The 24,275-nt window shown below is 30.9% G+C and overlaps 1 protein-coding gene across 1 annotated transcript in view; it reads right to left on the bottom strand.

Annotated features, from left to right (window-relative positions):
- The window catches only part of LOC126847049 (hemicentin-2-like), a 187,584-nt gene that overhangs the window by 146,271 nt on the left and 17,038 nt on the right, over window positions 1-24,275 (bottom strand). Inside the window, exon 2 of the mRNA XM_050587026.1 lies at window positions 16,460-16,901. Within this exon, the coding sequence (XP_050442983.1) occupies window positions 16,460-16,535 (76 nt within the window). The 5' untranslated portion in view covers window positions 16,536-16,901. The remainder of the gene's footprint in view (window positions 1-16,459; window positions 16,902-24,275) is intronic.

Genomic DNA, 24,275 nt, shown 5'->3' with positions numbered 1-24,275 from the left:
TCAGATAATTCACAAAGACTCCAGTGTTGTGTTGTCGCAAATTATTTCTAAAAAAAAAATAACCATTATAATACATAAATTAAATTATGTTTCTTTGGTATTCGTGTTCAAATTAGCTGTTCCGGCTATAAGCTTTCAAGTGCGTACTTTACCGTAGTTTTGATCACCGTTTGTTTAGGTACTTATGTACATCTATTGTGGCGTATACACAAACAACTAATACCAGTTAATATCCTTCCATATAGGTCCCTTAATAATTCCTATACTTTGATGCGAACCGTACAAGAAGGTATTGTAGGTATTGCAATAGTGTAGTATTGTTATTATTTAATATCTTATTTTTATAAACGATAAATAACTTTATAACGAGCTATGGACCGTTACAATGGTGATATGTCATACCTATATAGGTATGAGATATGATCAGTTTCTTTCAACAATAAAATACAAACGTATTTTTGTCATCTACCCAATCAACAAAATATTGAAAAGTTACGAGACAAAACTCAAAACGATTTTATTATTTACTATTCGAGTCACTCTAATATTATTACATTACAGACATAATAATATATAATATTGCTTCGCCGTTTCTCGGTTTACAAATTTACTACCGTTAAATAACCGTTAAAACTTTAATATAGAAAATGTTTCAATTTTTTTTAAACAGAACTATTATCCCGGTGGAATACCGCTGCCTGGTATACGCCGAACATCAAAGCCTTCTGAAAACTTTTTTAATAACATGCAAAATTTACCATCAAAGAATTTAATATCAGACACAGTATGTCATTACATTTTGCAATGAAGTTGTCAAAGTCGATGCCACTACGCAATCATATTTCATTTTACAACTCAGTCAGTAAACTAGTTAACTCTAGTTAACTCATCCATACCCTTTTTGTCTCGATTTTACATTTTATTTACTAATTTTTCACAAAACAATATCCTTCACGGAAAAAAATTCGGTATTTATTGTTTAAGTGTTGAAAACAGTGATATAAGTTTTTTTTCTTCTATATACAAAGATCCCATGCAAGTAGAAGCCAAAAAAAAGCCAACAATGTTTTACAAATAAGATCAAGTCTAGCTATTTTTAAATTAGAATAGTTATTGTGAACTTAAGATGTACGGATTTATTAATTTTTTGTTTTTCCTCGCCAAACACTAGAATGTAAATATCAAGTAACTAGTTTTAATTACATTTCATAGTATACCGACCGCAATAATTGAACATAATAAATTTGATTGACAATTTTTAAGTGTTAATCACAAATTAAACAATTATATTTATCTTTTGAGACAATGACAAATAATGTATTTAATTACAATAATGTTTCAACGTAACGTATTACAAATTGCTCTATTTGATTTGTTATACGGTGTACTATATGCATGTGTTGAGAGTATGCATTACTTAATTAACAGTTTACCGAAACCCTATTTTCAGTAATACAATGTGTAAACCCAACTAAACATAACATGAATAACATTGATTTTCATGCAGTTGCAACACTCAAATTAAATGAATCGCCGAGAACATATTAGCAGTCTATTTATGCAGAAATAGTAATATGCTTTGAAATAGTTACAAAATAGCTGTCAAAGTGCTAAAGTAAATGAAGTAATTTATTTAATATTCATTGAACGACTTAAATAATAAATAATGGTTTTATCAACAAAGAAGTACAAATATGTTCATACGTGTTAAGTCGTTTTGTGAATATTATATTAAGATCTTTCACTATATAATGTAGATTGAAATATCATTGAACACCTTATCACGTAGTTTAACCCCCACAAATGTCCACATAATACCAATTTATATTTATTAATATAATGAACATAACTTTCTAATAACATTGTATCACATTTTTGTATATGTGTAAATTTATTAGGCATTTTAATGAAATAGTTTACTATCTTTCTACATAAATACATTATGTTTGGAAATTAAAAAACGTGTTCTTTAGTATTGGCATAAGAATTGACGACCCCATATTGTACTATAGCTTTGAAAATATTGATTTAGTAAAATATCTCTTTTAATCATAGTAGCAACCGTCGACCTTTAAAACGAACGCTTATTGTATAATTTTAAAAGGTCGTATTTTATAAATACAAATATTTATAAATGTCTTTTAGATGTCAGTGTTCTTAATATTAAAAAGGTACGTTATGTTCTTTTATTTGCATAATACAGCACCATTATAATATTATGGTTTTTGCTCGTACGTTCTTTATTTTTTTCTGTACAGAACTATTAATTTTGTGTGACAGTAATATATAACATGTAATAATAGTTTTTAGTATAATATAATATACCTAATATTGTAAAAACTAAATCAATCCGAACTATCGTATGAAATAATACTTTTCAAGTCGATGTGAGACCAAATGGTTTTTGGCTATTGCAACAAATTGCGTATGCACCTGTTAGGTTAATACTTTGTCTTTCTATAGACAGCAGTTTACACTTCATCTAAAACAAAGTGATGTAAGCACGCAAGTGTGATAAATTATTTCCATTTAGACACTTTCTTACAGAAAAAAACAAACAAAGAGAAATACTGAAAACAAAACGTTCTCCTTTAGAAGATGTTTGTTGTCTCTAATTGAGATCATTAGCTGATGTACCTACAAATTCACGAAACACGAGTATTGCGTTATTTTAAAGAACCACGATAGTTCTAAAAAAACAAAATATACGAAAATATAAAAAGAACTTGTATTATTTAACTAATGATGACTGTGATATAAATTACATACCTAATAAAATAGAAATATTAAACCTTGCAACTGCTTTTTTTTTCCATTAAAGTGTTTTAAATGTTTTTAATACTTTTTCTCGTTTATTCAATATGTTGTGTTAAGGGTACATAATTCATAACATTTTATCATAATATATATTTTATTAGGTAATTATAATGATAGTTTATTAGCCTACTTTTGAGCTGTAGGTATGTCCACCGCACCTTAAAACTTATCGAATAAGAACTTAAATATCGCATTACTATTTGGCACTCATATGGACATGTTATACTCGTTCATACATATTCACACGCTATACATTTTATATTTAGCTTTATTACTTTAGATTTACTCCCTGAAAATGGGCCTGTAATAGTTGGTTGAATGAATTGGATAATTTATTAACCGACATGTTTTTTTATTAAAACATAATAAAATTGTGTTATAACCGATATTTAAAACGAGTTTGTAATATTATTTAAAGGTGAATTACATGACTAATGTGAGATAATGCAACACCGTGGGTACAGTTCAAACAGTATAGATTAAATTATTAGATACTCAATATACCATAGGTACAAGCTAGATGTATTTCCGAACGAAACTTGCTACACACAGCCTACGCGTTATCCAGCTGTTATTGTTAGAAATACAGTGAATCAAAAATATAAAGGAAACGTTTTTATATCGCATCAATAACACTCTTATGGTTGGTTTCACTGATTCCGAAATGGCATCAAACGTCAAAAAGTCACTTTTTAATGCGAACGTTTTTCAAGGCGATAAACACCGTTCTACGGTAAACACATTTTTGTGTTTATCAATGGACGTTGACGAATATTGACGTAAGACATTTATAATAATTAGATAAAATGCGTTTAATATAGTAAGAACAATAATTAAGTTGTATAAGTCGCGTCGGCACCGTTGAATACGCAAAGGCGTTTGTGTCCAAATCAATATGACCTTTTTTTTTGCTTTCCCTCCGAAAAAGCAAAAACTTTATCTCCGATGAGGATAATTATTGTCGTTTATTGCCTATACTGTTTTTCTGTCGTCGAGACGATTTTTTTTAAAAATTTTTTATTCTAACCCTGGTCTATGACCGAGCCGCGCGAGAGGATTAAAAACGTGTTGCAAAAGAGTTTTTTTTCTTTCTTCTTTGCATCAACAAACTTTCGGGATAGAAGAAAATATATATATATATATATACATATTCGATAAGAGTTTTTCGCGGCTCCGTATCTGTACTCGCCGTTGACGTGTGCGCTACAACAGAAGTTCGGTCACACAACTTTTAGCAGCACAGACTTTATAAATGATAAATTACCTTCCTTTTTTTTCCCTTCTTCTCCTTCTTCTTCTTCGCGTGGGCCGGATATTTTTCGGGATAACGCTATCGCCAGCCGTAATAACGCGTTAGGATCGGTCCCCCGTCTAGCAGCGGTGTGCACACCATATTATACAATATACATATATTGGACAGGGTGATCTATTTAACGTGAGACGCTCGTTTTTGGGGGGGGGGGGAAGAATACTCGCAGTTTGTAGTCTAGTCTACGAGAAACCACGGTACGAGCAACACCGAACCGAGACCCCGCGAAGATGAAATGTGCAAGTATTCCTGGCAACCCAGTCAATCTATTCAAGTGGGAGTAACCGCAAGATAATACATAATATGTAAACATAGTGTACATCTTGTAGTTTTTCTTCATGAAAACATTTTTATTTATGTTATTTTAAAATACCGTAAAACGATTTAACATTTACCTTTTTCAGTATTTTCCTGAGCTAATATAAAATTACTAAATGTTTACCGTTAAGAGAGTTCTATATAATATATCTATCATATATGCACGCATTACTTAACCGCCACTGCACCCCTCCTCGTTCTAAATTTTAAACTTAAGTAACTATAAAAAGAATTTGTCCAAAACTGGTTTATAACGCTCTGATTTTTTTTTTTTTTTAATGTCGATTATTTTAAGACAAAATAAGTGGCTTGCGTTAAATATGAACACCGCGGTAATACTCTAAACCACATCCGTACGTATGATACATGATGAACTATGTTATTCGTTAAAGCCGTTATTATATACACACATAGGTTGATGCACAATATAATATAATATAGTCCTGGACGATGCACAGTGGTCTAGAATCCAAAAAAGACGATCGAAACTAATATCTCCTAAAATTTTGATTAAAAACCAAAAACAACATATCAAATTGTATGTTTTTGGGGTCGATAGATCTAGATTTGAAATAATATTTTAATTCTTCCCCCTACTTAGGGGGTGAGAGAGGATTTTTTTTTTAATTTAAAAAATTTGTCAAGTTGCATACCAAATTATATGTTTTTGGAGACGCCGAATTCAAATATAAAATACGTTTTTAAATAAAAACCGTATTTTAGAAGTTACAGAGACTTAGGTCGAGAGGATTTTATGTTAAAAAAAAACTTCATGTTGCATATTATATATTCATATGTTTTTGGCGTCAGTGAAATCAAATATTGTATTAGTTTTATAATCAATTATTTAGATAACAAAAAGATTTGTAATTAATCAACTTTAAATTCATATTTTTATTTGTTGGTTAGTTATAAGCAACTATTGTGCGCTTCAATTATAACAAATTTTTATTTTTAAACTAACACCATCACTTTAAATGCAGGTAGTTGCAGCTGAATTTTTTTTTCTTGTTCTAGTATACCTTATAGTATATTTTTATGTCGGTTTTGCGAATACTATTTAATACTCTTTTTTTTTTTGTAGAGTTGAATTTCATGAAAAAAAACCATAATTAATAACGATTGTCTTAAAAAAGGTTTTTTTTTTACCAGAAAAAAAAGGGGGAAGGGGTGTAACAATATATTATAATTAAACATATGCTCTAATGAAACGTACATGACTTTTCTTAAATATTTTTTTTTTATACCTTAAAAATGTCATTGAATATAGAATTTTTTTTAAACGTAAAAATATCAGTAGTTGGCCTTTCGACAAAAAAATGTTTAATAAATTAAAACTGGGTATTTTTATATATAGACAGAGTACTTAGTTAACAACTACTAAAAAAAAATTAGGTCTCTACGACCGTTATACGAAAAATCCAGTTTCGATCGGCTCTTTCGGATTCTAGACCACTGTGCGACGGTGCACGGCTATTGTGTGTATGGCGGAGATTTTTATTTTTTTTTTAATGCAGAAATTGTTGGCCTTTTTACAGTCACGTTTGACGTTATCGCGGCTCTAACGCGTTTACTCTTAGGGTGCGCGTTTCGTGCTACGGTTTTTTTTTCCCCCGAGCCCGATATTCCCATTGGAAAAACCCACCCCAACCCCTCCCCCCCCCCCCCGGATTTCGACCAGCACTCACCGGCGGCCTCGGCTGTGTGTACACGGAAGCAATTTGCATTCATTACACCGCCGCCGGCCGATTCGGTTATATTGCTCTGGCGGCGCATCCAATTTTGAAACCCTTCGGCCGCCCCCCCCCCGCCTCCGGCATTCCTAAGCACACTCATCGTGTGTAATTATGCAATCTCGACCTCGTAACCGTTTGGCAAAACACACGTAGTTATATATATATATATATATATATATACACACCGGCGCCGTCGTTGAGCGCAGAAATCGGAAAAACCGTTAAAAAAAATTTTAAAAATTAAAAAACTCGGGCTTATATTTTCGGACAGTTGTATGATTTTGCATTCGATAAACAAAACGATTGTACATATTGTTGTGTGCACGGTGCATTGCCCGATTTAACGCAAAAACCATTTGCCAATGTTGTAAATCACACAATACCGACCGGCAAGTAGAATAAAAACTAACGAACAAACACAAAAAATCTGCATTTAAATGATTCGGTTCGGTTTACATAAAAGCTCCGATATATGTAATGATAAAAATCTGAACAAAAAACTGAACATGTGTACCAGCTGTCTAAATTACCGCTAAAACAACCCGAGAGATAAATGGTATCGAGTTTACACGAATAGAGGAGTGTAATGGAATTCAACAAACCGCTTTTATAACGTGAAACCCCGGTCTCTTTTGAAAATGCCAATAAAACAATTATAATATCTTTGGTATTTATTTTTTTGTCCATCATTGTTGTGAAGTACTTTTGTATCGTTTTAACGTTCCTAACGCAATTATTTGCTTGTAATTTTCGTTTAAGTTAGTATTACTATTACAATCATTCAGCGGGTGGGGTGCACACTCTATACTAATGCTCTATTACTAACGGGTTTACATTGTATTTCAAATATACATTTTACCAAATAAAAAAAAATTGTAATTATAATAACGCAGTAATAATAATACGAATAAATCTATTTTTTACAAACACGATGGAAAAATGTAATCGCGAACGGCATTAAAAGTTAAATATTTTTATGTCTTAGATAGTTTACCCAAAAGTGTATAACCCATACATTTTTTTTTTTTTTTTTAATACTGTCTTCACGTGTTTAGCTTAAATTTAACGACACTAAAAATAAAAGATAAACTTTACATAGAATTTAAAAGCTACACTGGCGAGAATAGACAATAGTAATATACATACATAATGTAATACAAATTAATACGATTATTTTTTGAACAGACAACGTACTTCGAATTAAAATAGTATGAAATATTAATGCTCGTCCCTTTTCTGGTTTATTTGAATTTTGAAGACTTTAATGTCAATTAAAAATGTTAAGTTATGCTAACCACTGTAATGAGGGAACGTCTATGAAATGATATTACGCTTAAAACATAAACCATTTCCATGATATAAAAATATGCTCGAATGTGGTATTCGTTCATCGTAGGAATGAAGGCCCTACAATTTTTAATCAACTAATTGTCCTGACACTTTTAAAATGTGTTAACAGTTGAGAGACTTTAGAGTATTTACAAAATTATGGACACGTGATTCTATATTATTTCAAAATCTATATATAAGACTGATTTTAATGTGTTACTTGAAACCTAACATTATGTATTAATGAGTATGACACAAAATTGTAATCGAATAAAATAACAATATCATAAAACTTAATCAATCAAAATTGTATCATGCATTTACAGTAGAAAGAGTTGCCCGGCCAGTTTCCATAAGTCGCCAGACATTTTTTCTTTAATTGTACTAAAGGTTCCAGAAAATAGTATTTTTATGCAATCTGAAGGATTTCCCCGAAGTAGGCTCGAAGTCATGTTTAATCCAAGTCGACTTTTGTTTGTGTAGAGATTGTGTGTCAAAAGTTTTGAACTATTACGCAGTTACATATTTGGTAAATAATACTTTCCAATTTATTTAATAGCAAAGCATGTCATCTATAGAATCTTTACTAGCTTCCATTATTTATAACAATGAATTGTCTTTGGGCTTTTAGTGTGCTTTTCATAAAATAGTAATCAATATCTAAGTATAAGTATATGGGATTAAAAAGTTAAAAGAATGATTCGCCGTACCTCAGTTTTTCTCTCGTATAACTTAAGTACACTAATGAAAAATTATATATTGTTATGGATTTATTTAAACAAAATATTCAACATTTATATATATGCAATATTTGTTATTAATAATTAAAAACTCTTGTACTTTATTGATCAAATAGAGAGTAAACTAATATTTTTTCACAAAAAATGTCACTTCCTATAATTATTATAATCAATCAACAAAATTAGTTTAGCATTTAAAAAATTAAATAACTTTTAATAAACCTTTTTCAATATAACTTTTAGCTTGCACTAATAATAATTATGGGGGAAAGGAAAGTAAAAATTATTTTTATAATGTGTACATTTATACAAAAAAAAAAAACCAAATTCTCAAATCGTTACCAAAGCTTCTAATGAATGTAATTTACAACTTGCGTTAGTAACTTAATTGTTTACCAAATAATACAATTATTCACTTTATTGATCACTCAAAACTAACATTGATAAAATAGTTCTCGAAATTCCATTAATGGTAATGCAAAAACTGTAGAATAATTAATTAACTTATTTTTCTTACCCTCTTAGCTTTTATCAAATTTTTTATGTAAAGTTGGTTAAAACTATTATTTCTTCGTATAGGATGAACATCGATTATATTATTATGATAGTACTAATTTTTTATTTTAAATAAATTGTTATTTATTGTATCAATTAACATTGTAATTGAAATAAATGTTTATTTGACTGATGCGCAAAACCTGTCATCTATTTTAAATTAAAAAATGTTGTATTTTTAAATTTATTAACATTATTTATTGTATTAAAGTTAAGATTTAAAATTTATTGAATCATTTTTTATTTGTTATTTAAATTCAAAAAAAAATTTGTTTGAAATTATCGTTTTCATATTCGCCTCAATAAAAAAAAAAATTAGTTAATTATTTAAATACATTTTTATTTTTAATAATTACAATTTTCGAAAAACTTGCCCAGATTTTATTTTATGTTTAAGATGTTCCTATGTTCCTTTGATTTCATTAAATATTTAGATTTTTAATAATACAAGTTAACTCAACAAGATGTTCCAATACACTCACGTGACAACAAGTCATTACAGCATATTCTCACAAAAAAAAAATTTATCTGAATCCAAACGCTTTACGTTTCGAGATGATTTTACATTTAATCATATTAATGTTGTTTGGCACAAAAAACACACACAGGCTCCGGGTGCCATGCCGTGAGTACAATAGTAAAGTCGAATAACAGTAACAAGGTCACAAATAGAGGCCAAACAAACGTTATGAATATGTTTTGCCACTTTGCACGTTGATTTACAATTAAACGGCAAGCGATATTGGATAAATTTAGTTTACCGTCACTTGTAGTTGTGCTAAACTATATAATATTTTGTGGCGTACACCGTGAATGTTGTATGTATATTTTTTTTTTATGGTGCCAATGCCGATCTGTTTTGCTAACAAAATGATGATGATGATAATAATAATAATAACGGCGTATACACGGTCTTAATGAAAAAATGTAATTTTGACTTGGGCGCGGAGTTGCTTGAATATTAAATATGATATTTTGTCGTCGAAAATGTTAGCTGAACGGCAACGTGGCGAATTAAAGCGGACTTGTGGCGGTGTATTCAAGTTTTACTTGGGCCACCGCTGCTGAAAGTTTGGCTTCTCCGGTCGCGGTGGATTATGCGGACTGGCTGATTTATACAATACCGGGTAGCACGGTATAGTAGCCTGCAACCGCTGCAAATGGATGGGATAGGCGGGCCGTATAGAGGTATAAAACCTGTATAACCGTGTGCCAACTATTTCAATTTTTATCGGTTTAATTGTTTTATCTCTCTCGGAAACGATGAAAACTCCATTGACTCGCGCACACTACATATACATCTATCGTTTTGCACCCCTTTGGCATATTCACCGGCAAGCGAGGGTGGTCGGACGGAGACTCGTTAGAGAAATCAAATCGTTAACGACCAGCGGCATCAACCGTAAATTACCACTCCGAATTCGTTATTACTGTTGTGTTTTATTTTCAAACTGACTTGTACAGAAACCTTTTTCAATGCGTTTTTTACGGCTGAACCCGCGATGACTTTGGTGCCGCTCGGCAATCGATTTCTGCGGAAAGTCAGATAACACATTAGAAATCGTACTTGGGAGGTCAACGCTTAATTCGGTCAAACGTTTAAAATCCAGATTATATTAAGGAAATGTCAACAAAAACATGGGAAAATTACACTTTTACTGTTGTAAATTTCCAAGTTGCTACGCGTTTGAGTGTATCAACAGCGGTAACTGATGAAAATAATCTCATTATATTGTCGATTACTATGTATGGGTAACAACGGCAACAAAATCGTATAGGCTGACGATCAACTATACAATCGTAGTCACCATAATATTTAAAGTACAATTTTAAGCATATTATAATAATGCTTTTATCGATATTTGCATTTCTACCCTCTACAGATCTTCATCGAAGAGTTTATTTTAAAATAAATATTATTTAATCACTTTCTGTTATAATTCTTAAATAAAAAATGCCTGTAGACCTTAGACCTCCCCCGCCCCCACATGCTCCGTCCCCACTATGACCGACCTCGCTGTTTAATTGTTTGTAATATGCAAGTCCAGTACTAGCAGTTTTTTTTTCAATACACTTAAGCCTTCAGTCCTCCTATACCCCCCAAACAATTATTATTGCTTCATGTGAGTCGTGCAAATGGGCTAAGTTTATATTAATTTATTTTTACAATTTTTAGCTTGTAAGTTGATGTTGACTAGAAATTCCTACGAAATACAAATGCATTTACCCTTTTCGGTTTGCAATGAATACAATTTCTTTGACTGGACTCTCATTAATAGTACTTTATAAGATTAAGTGATAATGTATAATTTTAATAAATTACTGCGGCATCGAAAATGTTTTACATTATCGCACCTATTTGTTTTTATAAAAAAATCCATTGACTCAACTTAAAATAATTGCTTCTTACCTTTGTATTATTAATATATTTTACTATAATACCTACATTTATATAACTTAGTGTAAATGGTAGCAGTTCGTAGATTAAATATATATATATATATATATATAGAATACTAATATATTATTACATTAGAAGTCTACAATGTCTGAACTGTATAAATAAAATGTGACTTGCCCACCAGGGAAACACTACATAAAATTACATTGGTATAAAAGCAAAAAAGCGTTATTTATTATTAATTTTTTTTTTACTCTCGTTATAAGGATTTATAACTGTTAGGACGGCAACACGAAAAACGTCTTATTGCCAGTTCGCCCACATTTTGTGACCAATAACGTGTCTGATGTCTCCGGGGAATATAAAGAAAAGTAAACAAGTAGACAATTATTATTATGATGGCAAAAAATATGATCATTTTTTTTTTATAACCTAAAACTATACATATAGTAAAACTTTCGTATTTTTACTCATAATTTGCTACATTCATTCCAATTGAACTATATTATATTAATTTTTGCAAGCACTATCCCTAATTAAAACTATAAGTCTTCAATATCGAAGTCAAGGTAATTACATAATATTACATTTTTCAAACTCAATTTGGGCACGCCTATGTAATAAAAACTGTTTTTTTTTTTATGTAAACGGACTACAAATAACAATAAAAAAATAGGTACAGTACATCACGAGAGCTCTCATTCATATTTACATAAATAATTGATGTGATCCTACAATTTAGTAATGGCATTTTAAAGAAAATATTTTGACATAATACACAAAAATTATGTAAAATTGTCTTCTCTTTACTTGTCGTATTCTTCATTCTCGCACAAATAAAGTTCAAATGCAGTAATTATTTTAAAAAAAACATAAATTTTAAAGTCTTTATTAACGTTGCAGATATTTTATGAATTTATTACCGTAACTGTGTTATCACAAAAATATTAACAGTGGTTTATGTTAAAATAGATCACACGCGTTATTACTAAAATTTGTGTTACCAAATAATTGATTTAAGTCCAACTGGCGTATTTTTTGATACTTATTGTGTTCTTACACAAACCGTCTTAGAATCAACAATAACTGAATACGATTTATAATTAAACGAAACCGTAGAACAATTTAACCCTTTGACCGTTTGATAATAGTCTAAATTCGGGTCAACAATAATACAATAAGTAAATAAACGTTTAGTCGGCCATAATAAAGTACAAAGGTAAAATTTGATTAAAGTTCTTTTTATTGTCGAGCAGCATAAATTAACTTAACTAGGTTATAGTAATGGTAATGAATTCTGTGAAGATAACGTTGATAACTATTATAAAAAACAATAGGTTTCCAGTGTATATTTGATCTTTGAGCTCACAATATTAAATTGTTTCATAATATTATAATAAGTCAAATTTTTGACTTAACGAAAAACATAACAGACTTTCTACCAACGTTTCAGTTCAGAAATAGAGGAATATTTTGCGGAAAATACAATGATGATTTGTAGACTATGTTTTGAAATTTTTTTTTAATGTAACTTTTTACATTTGGCGTAGATTTTCGCTTTTTAAAACTGCATTTTAATTGCCGTTATTAGACTTTCAATATTACAACTTTTTTTTATTTCTTTAAACTTTAATTTTTGTCATTTTTGATAACTAAAAAAAAATACTCGGGAGGTATTTTAAAAACAAAAATGAATTAACATCGATTCAAGGAATCGTTTTATTTTTCCTATTAAATCATTGCTTAACTACCAAAATTACTATAACTTGTTAAAAAATTGTAAAAGTCAAGTATTATACCTTGGAACTAACATATTAAATTAACGTGAAAATAAAGTGACATGATCGAAAATGATTAAAAATAATTTTTCGCCAAATATTGTCTACATGTTGCGCAGTGCGCTTACATGATTGAATAACAATAACATTGTTTTACTATAGCAAAAATAATTAATAGTATATTTATTTATAAAACTTTACAAAACGTTTATTTATATGTACATAATTAATTTACCTAGTATAGCCAGATTATTTGAACAGTAATAAATGTATTGTAAAATAAAGGTATGTGAATTATAATGTTTAGAATGATATTATCAATACCTCAACTATTACGGTATTATTCGAGGCCACCTTTATGCTGAATAAAAATTTAAAAACCAATTTTTAAAACGTTATTCCAGCTTTATTGCGAAGAGTAGATGTAGATGCGCATTGGATTGTTTTGTTCATATCATACTAGTATTAGGCCATGCTGTTTATTGTTATGGCAATTCACAACTAATTCACGTACTAATTGTTTTTTAAATTATCATTAAAACGCATTTTTACGAAACATCCTAACGAAGGTTTGTTTTCTTTTCTTTCAGCTGGAGTACAAATACAAGCTTGGGTATTGTATTATTATACCGACTTGCGATTGAACCACCACTACTCGTCGATAATGTCTGGTGCGCGTTTAACGGAAACATCTTTACTGAACCGATACAACAATGCACATGGTGTTGTTACACTTCATAAATTATTCATACTCGGGAAATCTTAAGAAAGTTTTGACGCGAATGCAATATAATATACTGTAAATTCGACAGTTCGCGCTATCATAGTTTCATTGTCGTCCGGGCAACACCCCTGGAGAAATAATTTACGTGACTCCGGGATTTAGTTAACTAAAACTATTATTATTATTATTATGCGGCACCCCGTTCAATGCGTGTACACGATGAAAATGTTCTCTATGAAATCACCATCCCTCCGTGTTCTGGTCGCACAATGAATGATCAACGCCATAATACCGGCATTACCGCCGACACAATAATATGTTTTGTTTCACAGTTCACACGGGTACAGGATGTACCCCCGGCGAAGGTCGCACAGAACTACATAAGTTTTATCAGCAATGATCAGTCAGATCGTATATACGGCCAGAGTTTTGAACAATGAACCAGATGATACGCGGTCAAAACGCAAAACCGTATTACGGTTGGGTTAGGTCTGGTGCGATTTTCATATGGCTGTTTCTCAAACCGTGTTCGTTGTTTACAAATGTGAAATGCACACGACTGCTTGATAAAGAAATACTACAATTAGAATGGGCCTCAACATATAAACAAATCAAAGTACCGAACCACTAACTACAATCGTTTGTATGATGTGTACATATTGTAATGCAGAGTTGCACGCAAGCTTTATTGGTTCCATAATATGCCCTCGGTAGCACATTGTGATTGATCCTAACTCGGTTTATGGAACAAATTAAGTTTCGTGCGGCCCGGCATAAATATGAACAATTTTCAAACGAAAACGAGGCACGATTTATTAGTTTTCAAAACGTATACAAATTACATCGTACAGGAGAATGATAACGCTCCGTGAGAACAGAGCAAATCGAAAAATTACACTACGCCTCAAGTCGGGTTTGAGTAGAAAATTTCGTTTTTAGCTTAAAACATAAACTTACAAGGTGTTCTTGGTGTACACGGACGGTGCCTACTAAGTCGGAACCAAAAGGGACAATCACGTTTTACGTTAGTTCAGAGGCGTTTGCCGTGATGCAATTTTCTAGGACCGCCGCGACCCTGGATCAAATGCTATACGCGTAAGATGCATTTGCGGGGAAGAAGTGGACGGTAATGATCCCGTCCGCCGCTCTCTCACTCTCGCGGTATACGTTTCGCAGGCCCATTTATTATTTCAACACGAGTATATATATATATATATTGTATATAAATTCCAGCGTTCGATGGTAATTACTGTGAAGTGTAAAGTTTGAGAGGGGTGGTGGTGGTGGTGGTGGTTCTTTATCTTTAATGAAACTTTTGTACTTTTGTTGGCAGCCGAATCTTGTTTTGTGCCAAGAACGTTGCCGGTCCAGGGCCAAACTTATCGGCAATAAATTTGCCGGCAAATCCGCCTGGCAGCAGCGCCCGACGACCTCGTCGTGAGCAGTTGCATGGCGAATATAATATCCTCCTCGAGGCCATAATATGTTGTCGAGCGGACCCGAAAATGTCCTTCCGTGGCGATCCGCTGCCGGGCCCCCTCCCCGCTTGTCTCCGGCTGTTGTTTGTGGCTGCGGCGGTCTTAAAAAACCACACGGCGGAGACGATGTAGACAATGTGTGTTTGTGCAAATTAACCGGCAAACCTAGCCGGAGAAGCCGGCAACGCCCACGCGGATGGCACGGGTAGCGTCGGTTAGTTAATACCGTGTCCGGACAAATGTTTCTCCTCGGTCGAGTGATTCAGATAGACGTCAGGAGGGACACATAGACAGAAACCCGAGTATGGTCGCCTGGGGAAAACCGAACAATGACAAGAACGTATTATCGTGTCCGCGAACGGTCTCTGCGAGTTATTATGAAAAGTGAGCGGCAATTTTCTTAGCCGAAAACATATTACCGTGTAAATATGTTGTATACATATTATATTCTATTGTGAGCCACGAAGGTTCATAACGTCATCATGTAGCTTTCCGCGTGATATTTACAGGTAACACCGACTAACGTTATTATCTCTGACAAGGTGTTTTCTAACTGATGGTTTTTTTTAAACATCAAGACAAAATAACGAATAAATTGAAAACAGGACATGCCATCGACTCTAAAATGTCACCGTCTTTCGAGATAATGATAAGCGTGTTTTGCTCTAAAACCATTGTTAAAATCACGCGTCTGTTTTGTGATGCTCTAACCTAACTGTACCTACTTTTCAGTCAATGATAAAACTTATTAGACGACCTATATAAATGTTGTGAGAAACGACGGCGCGCATTTGTTAACTTCAAAACGGCAGGACAGTAACGAGTAGTTGGTAAGCAGAATGTGAAATTTAATTCAGTCTAAAAAACCGGTGAAAAGTTTTTCTTTTTAAAGAAAATTACTCCGGTCTTTTCGGCGCTATAATAGCATAAGGCTTTGTCAAAACTTGTTAATGAGGCGTGTTAAAATAAAAGTGAAGTTTTCCACGCCGTTGAAGACATAATGAATACGAACAGTGATATATTGGCTAATGATAATTCAAATGTAATCACAATAGGATTTAGCTTGTACTTCACAGTTGGCTGTAACGTTCGGCTTGGTGGAATGCAATCCAGATTAGTTTCGAAAAATTAAGTATAAGTATAATCTAGTTTAAGTAAAATGAATGAGCACGGTAATTTATGCACAATGTTTAAGTACAGAATAGACCACTAAATCCTGTTATTTATTAGACTAGACCTTGCAAAATATTATTATTATTATTATAAACTCTTACCTTCGGAAGACTGGAGTGGACTGACGGCGAATGCGGCCACCATAAATGTTATTGCAGTCACACTAGCTGAGTACATCCTCTATAAGTGCAATAAAAAAACGCACCCCTCGTGTATAATTTTCCAACTTAATACCCGTTACTTATACAGTATTGTTTATATCCTTATGAATTTCTTTGATTCCACCTCACCGTGAGCGTTTCTATCTTTTCTCTGTTTATTGTTTATTTTATATTGCGTTAAAAAATATATATATATTTCTTTTCGTTCTGATTTTCACTAAGACATGAAATCTTGATTCCGTCCTGTTGACGTCAACATCGAGACACAGATCAATGAGAATAGGGAGAAAATTCATAAAACAAACAGTGTAGAGCTAAGACAATCTAGAAAGGGTGCGTTTTTCTTTGCATTTGCTTCAATTTGACGGTTGCGATGAACATTCTGAAACAAACAAAAAATAAAAATTAGGTTACGTTGGTTGACCCAAAACATTGCTCGTATAAACGTTTTCACCCTAGCACGTGTATGCATACACAAACCGCGAAAAATTGTCACCTCTAAACAAAACCAGAGCGAAAAAGGTTTTCGAGAGGGTGTTGTCCTCTCTGTGAAATTGTATCATAAATAAGGAGATTTGTTTCGTTTGAATATCTTACAAAATAAAAGTAGCAAGCTCTTCTATAAACGTTTTCTGCAGATCTCCGAACCCATTTCGTGTTGAGCTAGATGCTAGTTTAAGTACTTTACCGGAATGAAAGGGCGACGGTACGTTATTATTCTTGTCCATAAGCACAACCTTAGAATTGTACAGATTTCACCGAGTTTAAATAGATAGAGTAAGTATTTTATTCAACATTCCCTATTCTAACAATAGTACTGTGCAATTATTATGCAATTTCGAATTTACTAAAAAAAATCTACGAGGGTTTTTTTTTTGTTTTAACCCGTTATACATACTGTAAATTATATCTTACAAGGTTTTAATGTAATTGTTTTGTTAGGAGAGGCTACGAGATATTTTTACTGATTGCTATATTATTACTTGATAGCCTTTTGTATTGTATTATTCAAATGAAGAAAAACGTTAGGTGTGTGGTTTTTGCATAATAGTACTTTTCATAGTTTATGGAGTAATGAGATAAAAAGTCAAGGAACATTTAAGCTGATCCACCTCATTTTGACGATGGCGGGTCCACTGTTATACTTTTATACTCAACTGACAGACTTGTTAGGAAATCTATTCTTATGGTAGTTAACGACCGCTAGTTGTCTGATTGCCTTAAAAATGGTATTTATACTTCTGAACCAGGCATGAGTGAATATTACATGCGACTTCGTTTCATCTTATTTTAAATATTGTACCAAAGAACCACTAAAATTTAAAAACCCTAAAGTAACGAAAACAATAAATGTACCGAGGGTTGCTAGAGATGTATAAAGAATTTTAAAAAAATCAATAATAAAGAAATACTTCAGTGGTTTTTCCGAAAAGGCGGTACGTGTGATCCATTGTTTCCGCAACCGCGTTTATTGTTCATGGGAATCAGGCATTAAAATTTCAATTCCTTTATTACTAATATTATTATAGTTTTTTTTTTTATTAAATAAATATTATCATTAAAAACCAATAAAATAATACTTCTAAAAGTACGGCCATTGATTTTGTCTTCTGAAGCTTAAGAAAACGGATTCTTATTTTTAATTAAACAATGTAAAAGGCTATCGTTATCCCAACCAACGTCGGTTACCTATTTAAATAGTTTTAAAAAAAAAATATTTGTTCATAATATAAAACATGTATTTTTAAAACAATCGATAATATACATAATAGGGTAAGTTAACCCTATTTTGTACACGTCTGAAACGCACCCAACCACAGCTATATTGAAACTATCAGTTTTGTTCATAACCAATTATTTTATTCATACCTATCCTTCGACATTCGCTTCGATTTCACGCAATTATGACATTAAAAGCAGCCAACGAAGGTTCGTATAAAAGAGGAAATTACAAAACCCAGTGTTGACCAAGCAAGATAACAGCTGTGCGAAAGTACCATAGAGAGACACTATAAAACGTCTTTTTCTCCGTAAGACGATGTAATATATATCATTTACGATCACGGCTAAAATTTAAAAGCCGCTTTTAACCAACAGCTTTACTTGACCGCGTTTTCTTAACGATCTCCATCAAATTCAAATCATTACATTGCGCTTTCGTGCGAGACTTGTAAACCTTTTTTTTTTTTTTTTTATTAGTTTTTCAAAGCGTTTTATATTTTAAGCATACACAAAATGTACACACAATTGGTCGAATTTAGTGAAAATAGCGACAATGTCAATTTCTACTATTAGCCGCCCTAAATTTGTTTATTATTTTTTTTAAACTAAAAGCCAGCACTCAACTTTCCAATTTTCGTATCGCTGGAAAATAGTCTGTTATTTCATTTGAGATCATATTGTACATGGAGTGCTGTCTGTTATTTAGATTTTAGACCATTCACAAACTACCACCTATTGCACATTTATCCTACATAAAATATGTCTTAGGTGCGATAACTCTATCGAAAACCATTATAACTCGACACTTGTCCTATGCATTTAATTGTTTTAATTAAATTAAGTTTGAAAAACACATATTATCTTCTTATAATACTTAAAAATAAATGAAACCGGAAAAAAAATACTGGCTTATAAAATATCTTATTTGTTATTTCACATTATAAAACACATTACTTTTTAACAAGAAATGTAAAACATTTCCGACCGGAAATGTTTTTTTCTTTTTGCTGTGCTTTCAAGTTATTTGGTAATCTGGTTGTTTGCATTTAAAATGTTGAGAAAATGTTGTTTTTTTTCCCCCAAAATAAAACGTTCTTACAATATATTATTATTCGATTTTTTTTTAAACAACCATACAGCACATGTAAACATGAAATTCTAAAGATATTCTCAATTTATTATTTTAGGTTTTTTTGATGGGGGCGGAATAAGCAAAGAAAATGTTAAGTACTTTTTGTATTTAATACATTTCAAATAGCTGTTAACAAAATAATTCGGCGAATCGCATATTGGCAAGATTCCAACGACCTCAAAGGTGAAAACACATTCAGAGGTTTTATATCTCATATAAGTGATTCGCATTTGAATACGTTATTGCTTTTTTTTTTTTTAAATTGGAAAACATAAATTATTTGCGCGTGTAAATGGCATTGTATAATATATTCGCTGCTGTGTGTCTTGACGGTGGATTCCTATCGGTTTTTTTACTATTAAACGTTTTAATGAGATCATTATCAATGATCTCAAATGTTTCTTATTTTACTAGTTCCCTAACTAGTTTTGTGTTGTATAAAACTGTCGATTTTTATTTTCCATAACTCTGCGTATGGATTTAACATTATCTAGACTCGTTTTGATTCAAAAAGGAAGTTTAAAATAATGAGTATATAAAGTTACTTACATTCAAAGTTACTTAACGCATTGCATTAGCGAATAATTGATTGATTTAAACATTAAATGTATTTTATATTTGTCTGTAATAAACTATTATATTGTTGATAAAATTATTAAAACTGATAAAATTCAAAATATAACAACTGGTATGGGAAATGTAACAATAATATATGAAAACAGAAATTGTTAAGGATTATGCCCTGCTGTGCGTTTCACCTGTTACCTAAAATGACTAATTGTTTTCTAGGGACGCTGATGAAAAATGATGTACATGCTTTCTGTCAGTAATTTAAATCTTTTGAATTAAACAATGTTAGTCTTTAATCCTATCCAGCTTCAACAAAAAACATGTGTCCTACGTTACAGCCAAGAATAATATTGTTTTGTTTTAATAGTTAGAATAATTTTGTTTGAAAGTAAAAGGAAGCTGAAATTGTGGCTAACACGAATTTAACTAAAATTTCAACAATTTGATCTAATAAAATAACTGTTTTTGAAAATATCTAAATACTTATTTTAACAGGCCTACCTATACTTATTTATGATACTCTCCCCCCTTATAGTTTACTGAATACACCTCACTAATTTATTATAATGTAAAATAAAAATTCATCACCAAACATTAGCTTAATATTTACTAGTATTGTGTATAGGTAGTGTTTATAAAGAATTTCTTGCGTTTTGTACAGAGATTTCCAATGACTAATGAACATGGACTAGGTACATTATTTATTAAAAATAAAAATCTTTTTTCATGACAATTTTTCATTGTCACACACATATCATAACACGACTTTTGTCCCAGGGTCCTCAGTATTATTTCCCAATGGAATTATTTATACAAAATATGAGACAATTCTATTTCCTTGTTTAAGCTTTGCTTTTAAAAGCATTTTATCCTAATGTCAGAGTGATAATAATCGTAAAAAAGTGGTCTTAAGGATTTGGAAAAATTATTATCACAAAAAAAAAATAATAATAAAAGTTTTCTCTCTGTGGTTCGAACCTTTTAAAAGCTTAAATACCTTTTCACCAATAATTTATTATAAATATTTGAAATTAGTTAAGACTTTGATTAAAAACTACTGTGAAATACGACTTGAATTATAATTTCATAAGTTTAAATAAAAACTTGTGTGTCATAATAAAACAAAGCTAGTGATACGCTTTATAGGAATATAAGATAATAAGATTATATAAGATTATGTCGACAAAAGTTGCATAAAAAACTAAGCTACTAAGTAAAAATTTAAAACTAAAGTTATTGAAAAAACTACCATACATTTTGGAAAGAAAAATTGCTGCATAGGTATATTAGTAGATTATTATATTTTAAAATAGTTACAAAATCATTTTAAAAGTTAAATTTTATTGTATTAGTAGTATGTGTCCCACACTATATATGGGTATTTAAAATCTGTTTCCCACGATTGTACTGGGGAAGTTAAATTAACATCTGAGAACAAAAAAATTGAAAGTTATACCTGTGACTAACACTCAAAATTCGCACTGTAAATAAATATTAACAATTGCCGACAATGTCGAATACATTTAAATATGTTCACAATATTTGAAATAATGATAGTAAGAATACTGGATTTTATAACGGAAAAAATAACAATACAAACATTATTTTTGCATAAAAACAACACTTAAAACAAGAATATTGTTGCAATCTCATTGCATGGACATTTTTTAATTTATTTTAATATTTTCAACATCTAAAAGCCCTTTGTATGAATTGTATACAGCGTTGTATCATATTGTTTTACATATTATCGTCTTTGGATTAAAGTACATTTATTTTTGTAAATTATTTTTAGAATGTTAACTTTTACTGTACTTACTACATACAAAGTTTGAATGTGTATAGTTATTAACATACTTTAGCCCTTTCGTTCTTGGGATTTTTTTTTCGAAAATAACTTATATTATCTTATTTATTACGTTGACAACAAAAGTAATAGGATAACACCACCACTGTTAATATACAACTGCCTATAAGAAAATGTTTTTTTTCCCAACAGCCAAAACTAACGACGCACATCTATCACATTGAACGTACGCTGATGTTCATTTTGAGAATGGAAATAAACAAGCGACTACAAATGATCCTTGGTTTGCCTAACCACAACGTGTACTTCCTACCCCAAAGTCAATAGAACTATGTGAAAAAACAAGTGTGTAGTAAACGTGGGGAAAATACAACGTGAAATAAAAATATTTATCTCAAATATCGAGACCTTGTTATTTTTATAATTGCCAGTGTAATTTAAAATTCACTCTTGTTTTGCAACTGGATTAAATTGTAATATACACCATTTTTCAAATTTCTTTCTCAAATAATGTAAATAAACAAACTGTAAAAAATTCGCATTGATGATGCGCGTTGGCAACATTCAAGTACCCCAAGCGGAAATTTGAAATTCCATTTGACAAAATAATTATTATCATTGATGAGCTGCCTTACAGTTTAAGTTTGCTAGTCAACGCAGCTTACAAATTAATCAATACACAAGTACACTAACATTGGTAGACAAATAAAATTCGGAAACATTTTAAAGAAATCGATTTTTTTGATAATGATAATGTACATTTATGCAATGAACATTAATTATATCAGGGTAATACTCGTTTTACTCGTTTCTATGATATTATTATTTAGGCTACAAAAGTTTCTAACGAGATATTTTATAAATTAAATGAACAAAAATAGCGTTTTTGCGGTTTATTTCAAAAATATATTATTGCATACCATATATTACAAAATAATAATAATAATTACAGGCCATCCAACTAAAATAAAATTTTTAGCACATTAATAATGCTTTTGTCTATACCTATTTATATTTTTATTGCAATCAACAGTTTCATCAAAGTATTTATATAAAATAATTTGATCACTCAGCCATTGTTTGCAACTACTTTTTTTTATTATATATTTTCATTCTAAAATAGTTTTTGTAATCATATTTTTCAAACTAATCTAAAATGTTGAAAAAAATCATAGTAGCTTAAAGCCGATACGACAAAGCACAGATGAGGAGGAATTCAAAAACTTTTTTCTGAATTCAAATCGGATAAAATGTGAACTTGGGTCGATAGAAATGTATTTCTACACATTCGCATTGGAACGCTTATTTGAAAGTGATTTTATCAAATTCAGTCAGATCGATCCAACCCCATTACACTGTCTTATTGCTTTATGAATATCCGTCGATGCCATACTTAATACACGTAGTCATTCGTTCGCACATGGTTTTTATTTAAAAAGTTTTACTAAGAAGTGCACAAAAAAATTCGAACAGTGACAATTTTATACATTATTTTATCGTTAGATCGACGTATTTTTCTGGATAGCACTTGATATTTGATTCACGAATATTTGTATCGATGTCGGTTAAAACAATATGTACTAAAACATTTTATGTACACAAGTGTCGAAATTGTACGGATTTCGAAAATATTTTCGATTTATTATAATCTTAGCATTTTTAATATGAAAAGTTTTATCGAAAAAATTACACATAGAAAAAACCCAAATTTTGACAAAAAAAAAACCACTTTATTATAAATCCAAAAGCTAAAAAATAATAAATTAATTCGAATGATGAGACGTTGTTATTTTCATAATTGCCAGTGTAATTTAAAATTCTCTTTTGTTTTTTGAAATGCGGTGTCATTGAGCAAGCGAAATACCAACTAGTTTAAATTGTAAATTACATAATTTATCACATTTCTTTCTCGAATAATGTAAATCAAAAACCGTTACCATGATTTTCGGTTGTTAAAATCCCGCATTGATAATGCGTGTTAGTTAAGTTAAAAACAAATCTAAAATCTTAAAAGTTATGAATATTTATTCAGCGAACGACCGTAACACAAAAAATTATATTTAAATTATTCAGCTATAAAAGTATATTACATATATATAATATACAGGATGTTCCAGCACGAAAGGTGATTCGACATCTGGGGGACCCCCAAATAAGCCCCCGTTTTCATTTTTTCGATAAGTCAAAAATTGAAGGTTTCAACAGTTAAGTAAAAAAATAATGACATAAAAAAAATGTATTCCCTGTTGTTCAGTGCAAAAGCTCACCTTAAAAAAGGGTCACATCATTTTGCAGTCCCTTTCGGCCTCTAACTTAAAAAACGATAAGAGAAAAATGATTAAAGAAAAGAAATAAGAAGTAAATGATAAGTGGTAAAAGATGAATGCTAAGAGATAATTGATAAAAGATATACGATAAGGGATAAATTATTAAAAATAATTGATAGGAGATAAACGTTGAGAGTTTAGAGATAAATGATAAGAGATAGGTGACAGCCGACAGGTGATAAATGATAAGAGATTAAT

The sequence above is a fragment of the Adelges cooleyi genome, unplaced genomic scaffold (assembly GCF_023614345.1).
Source record: "Adelges cooleyi isolate 19-005CV unplaced genomic scaffold, UGA_ACOO_1.1 ACOO_flye_CR_arks_rails_tigmint_CR_PRNA_9, whole genome shotgun sequence".
In the NCBI taxonomy this organism is placed as follows: domain Eukaryota; kingdom Metazoa; phylum Arthropoda; class Insecta; order Hemiptera; family Adelgidae; genus Adelges; species Adelges cooleyi.
Note: the sequence above shows the minus strand (reverse complement) of the source record. Positions and strands in the feature narration are given on the sequence as shown.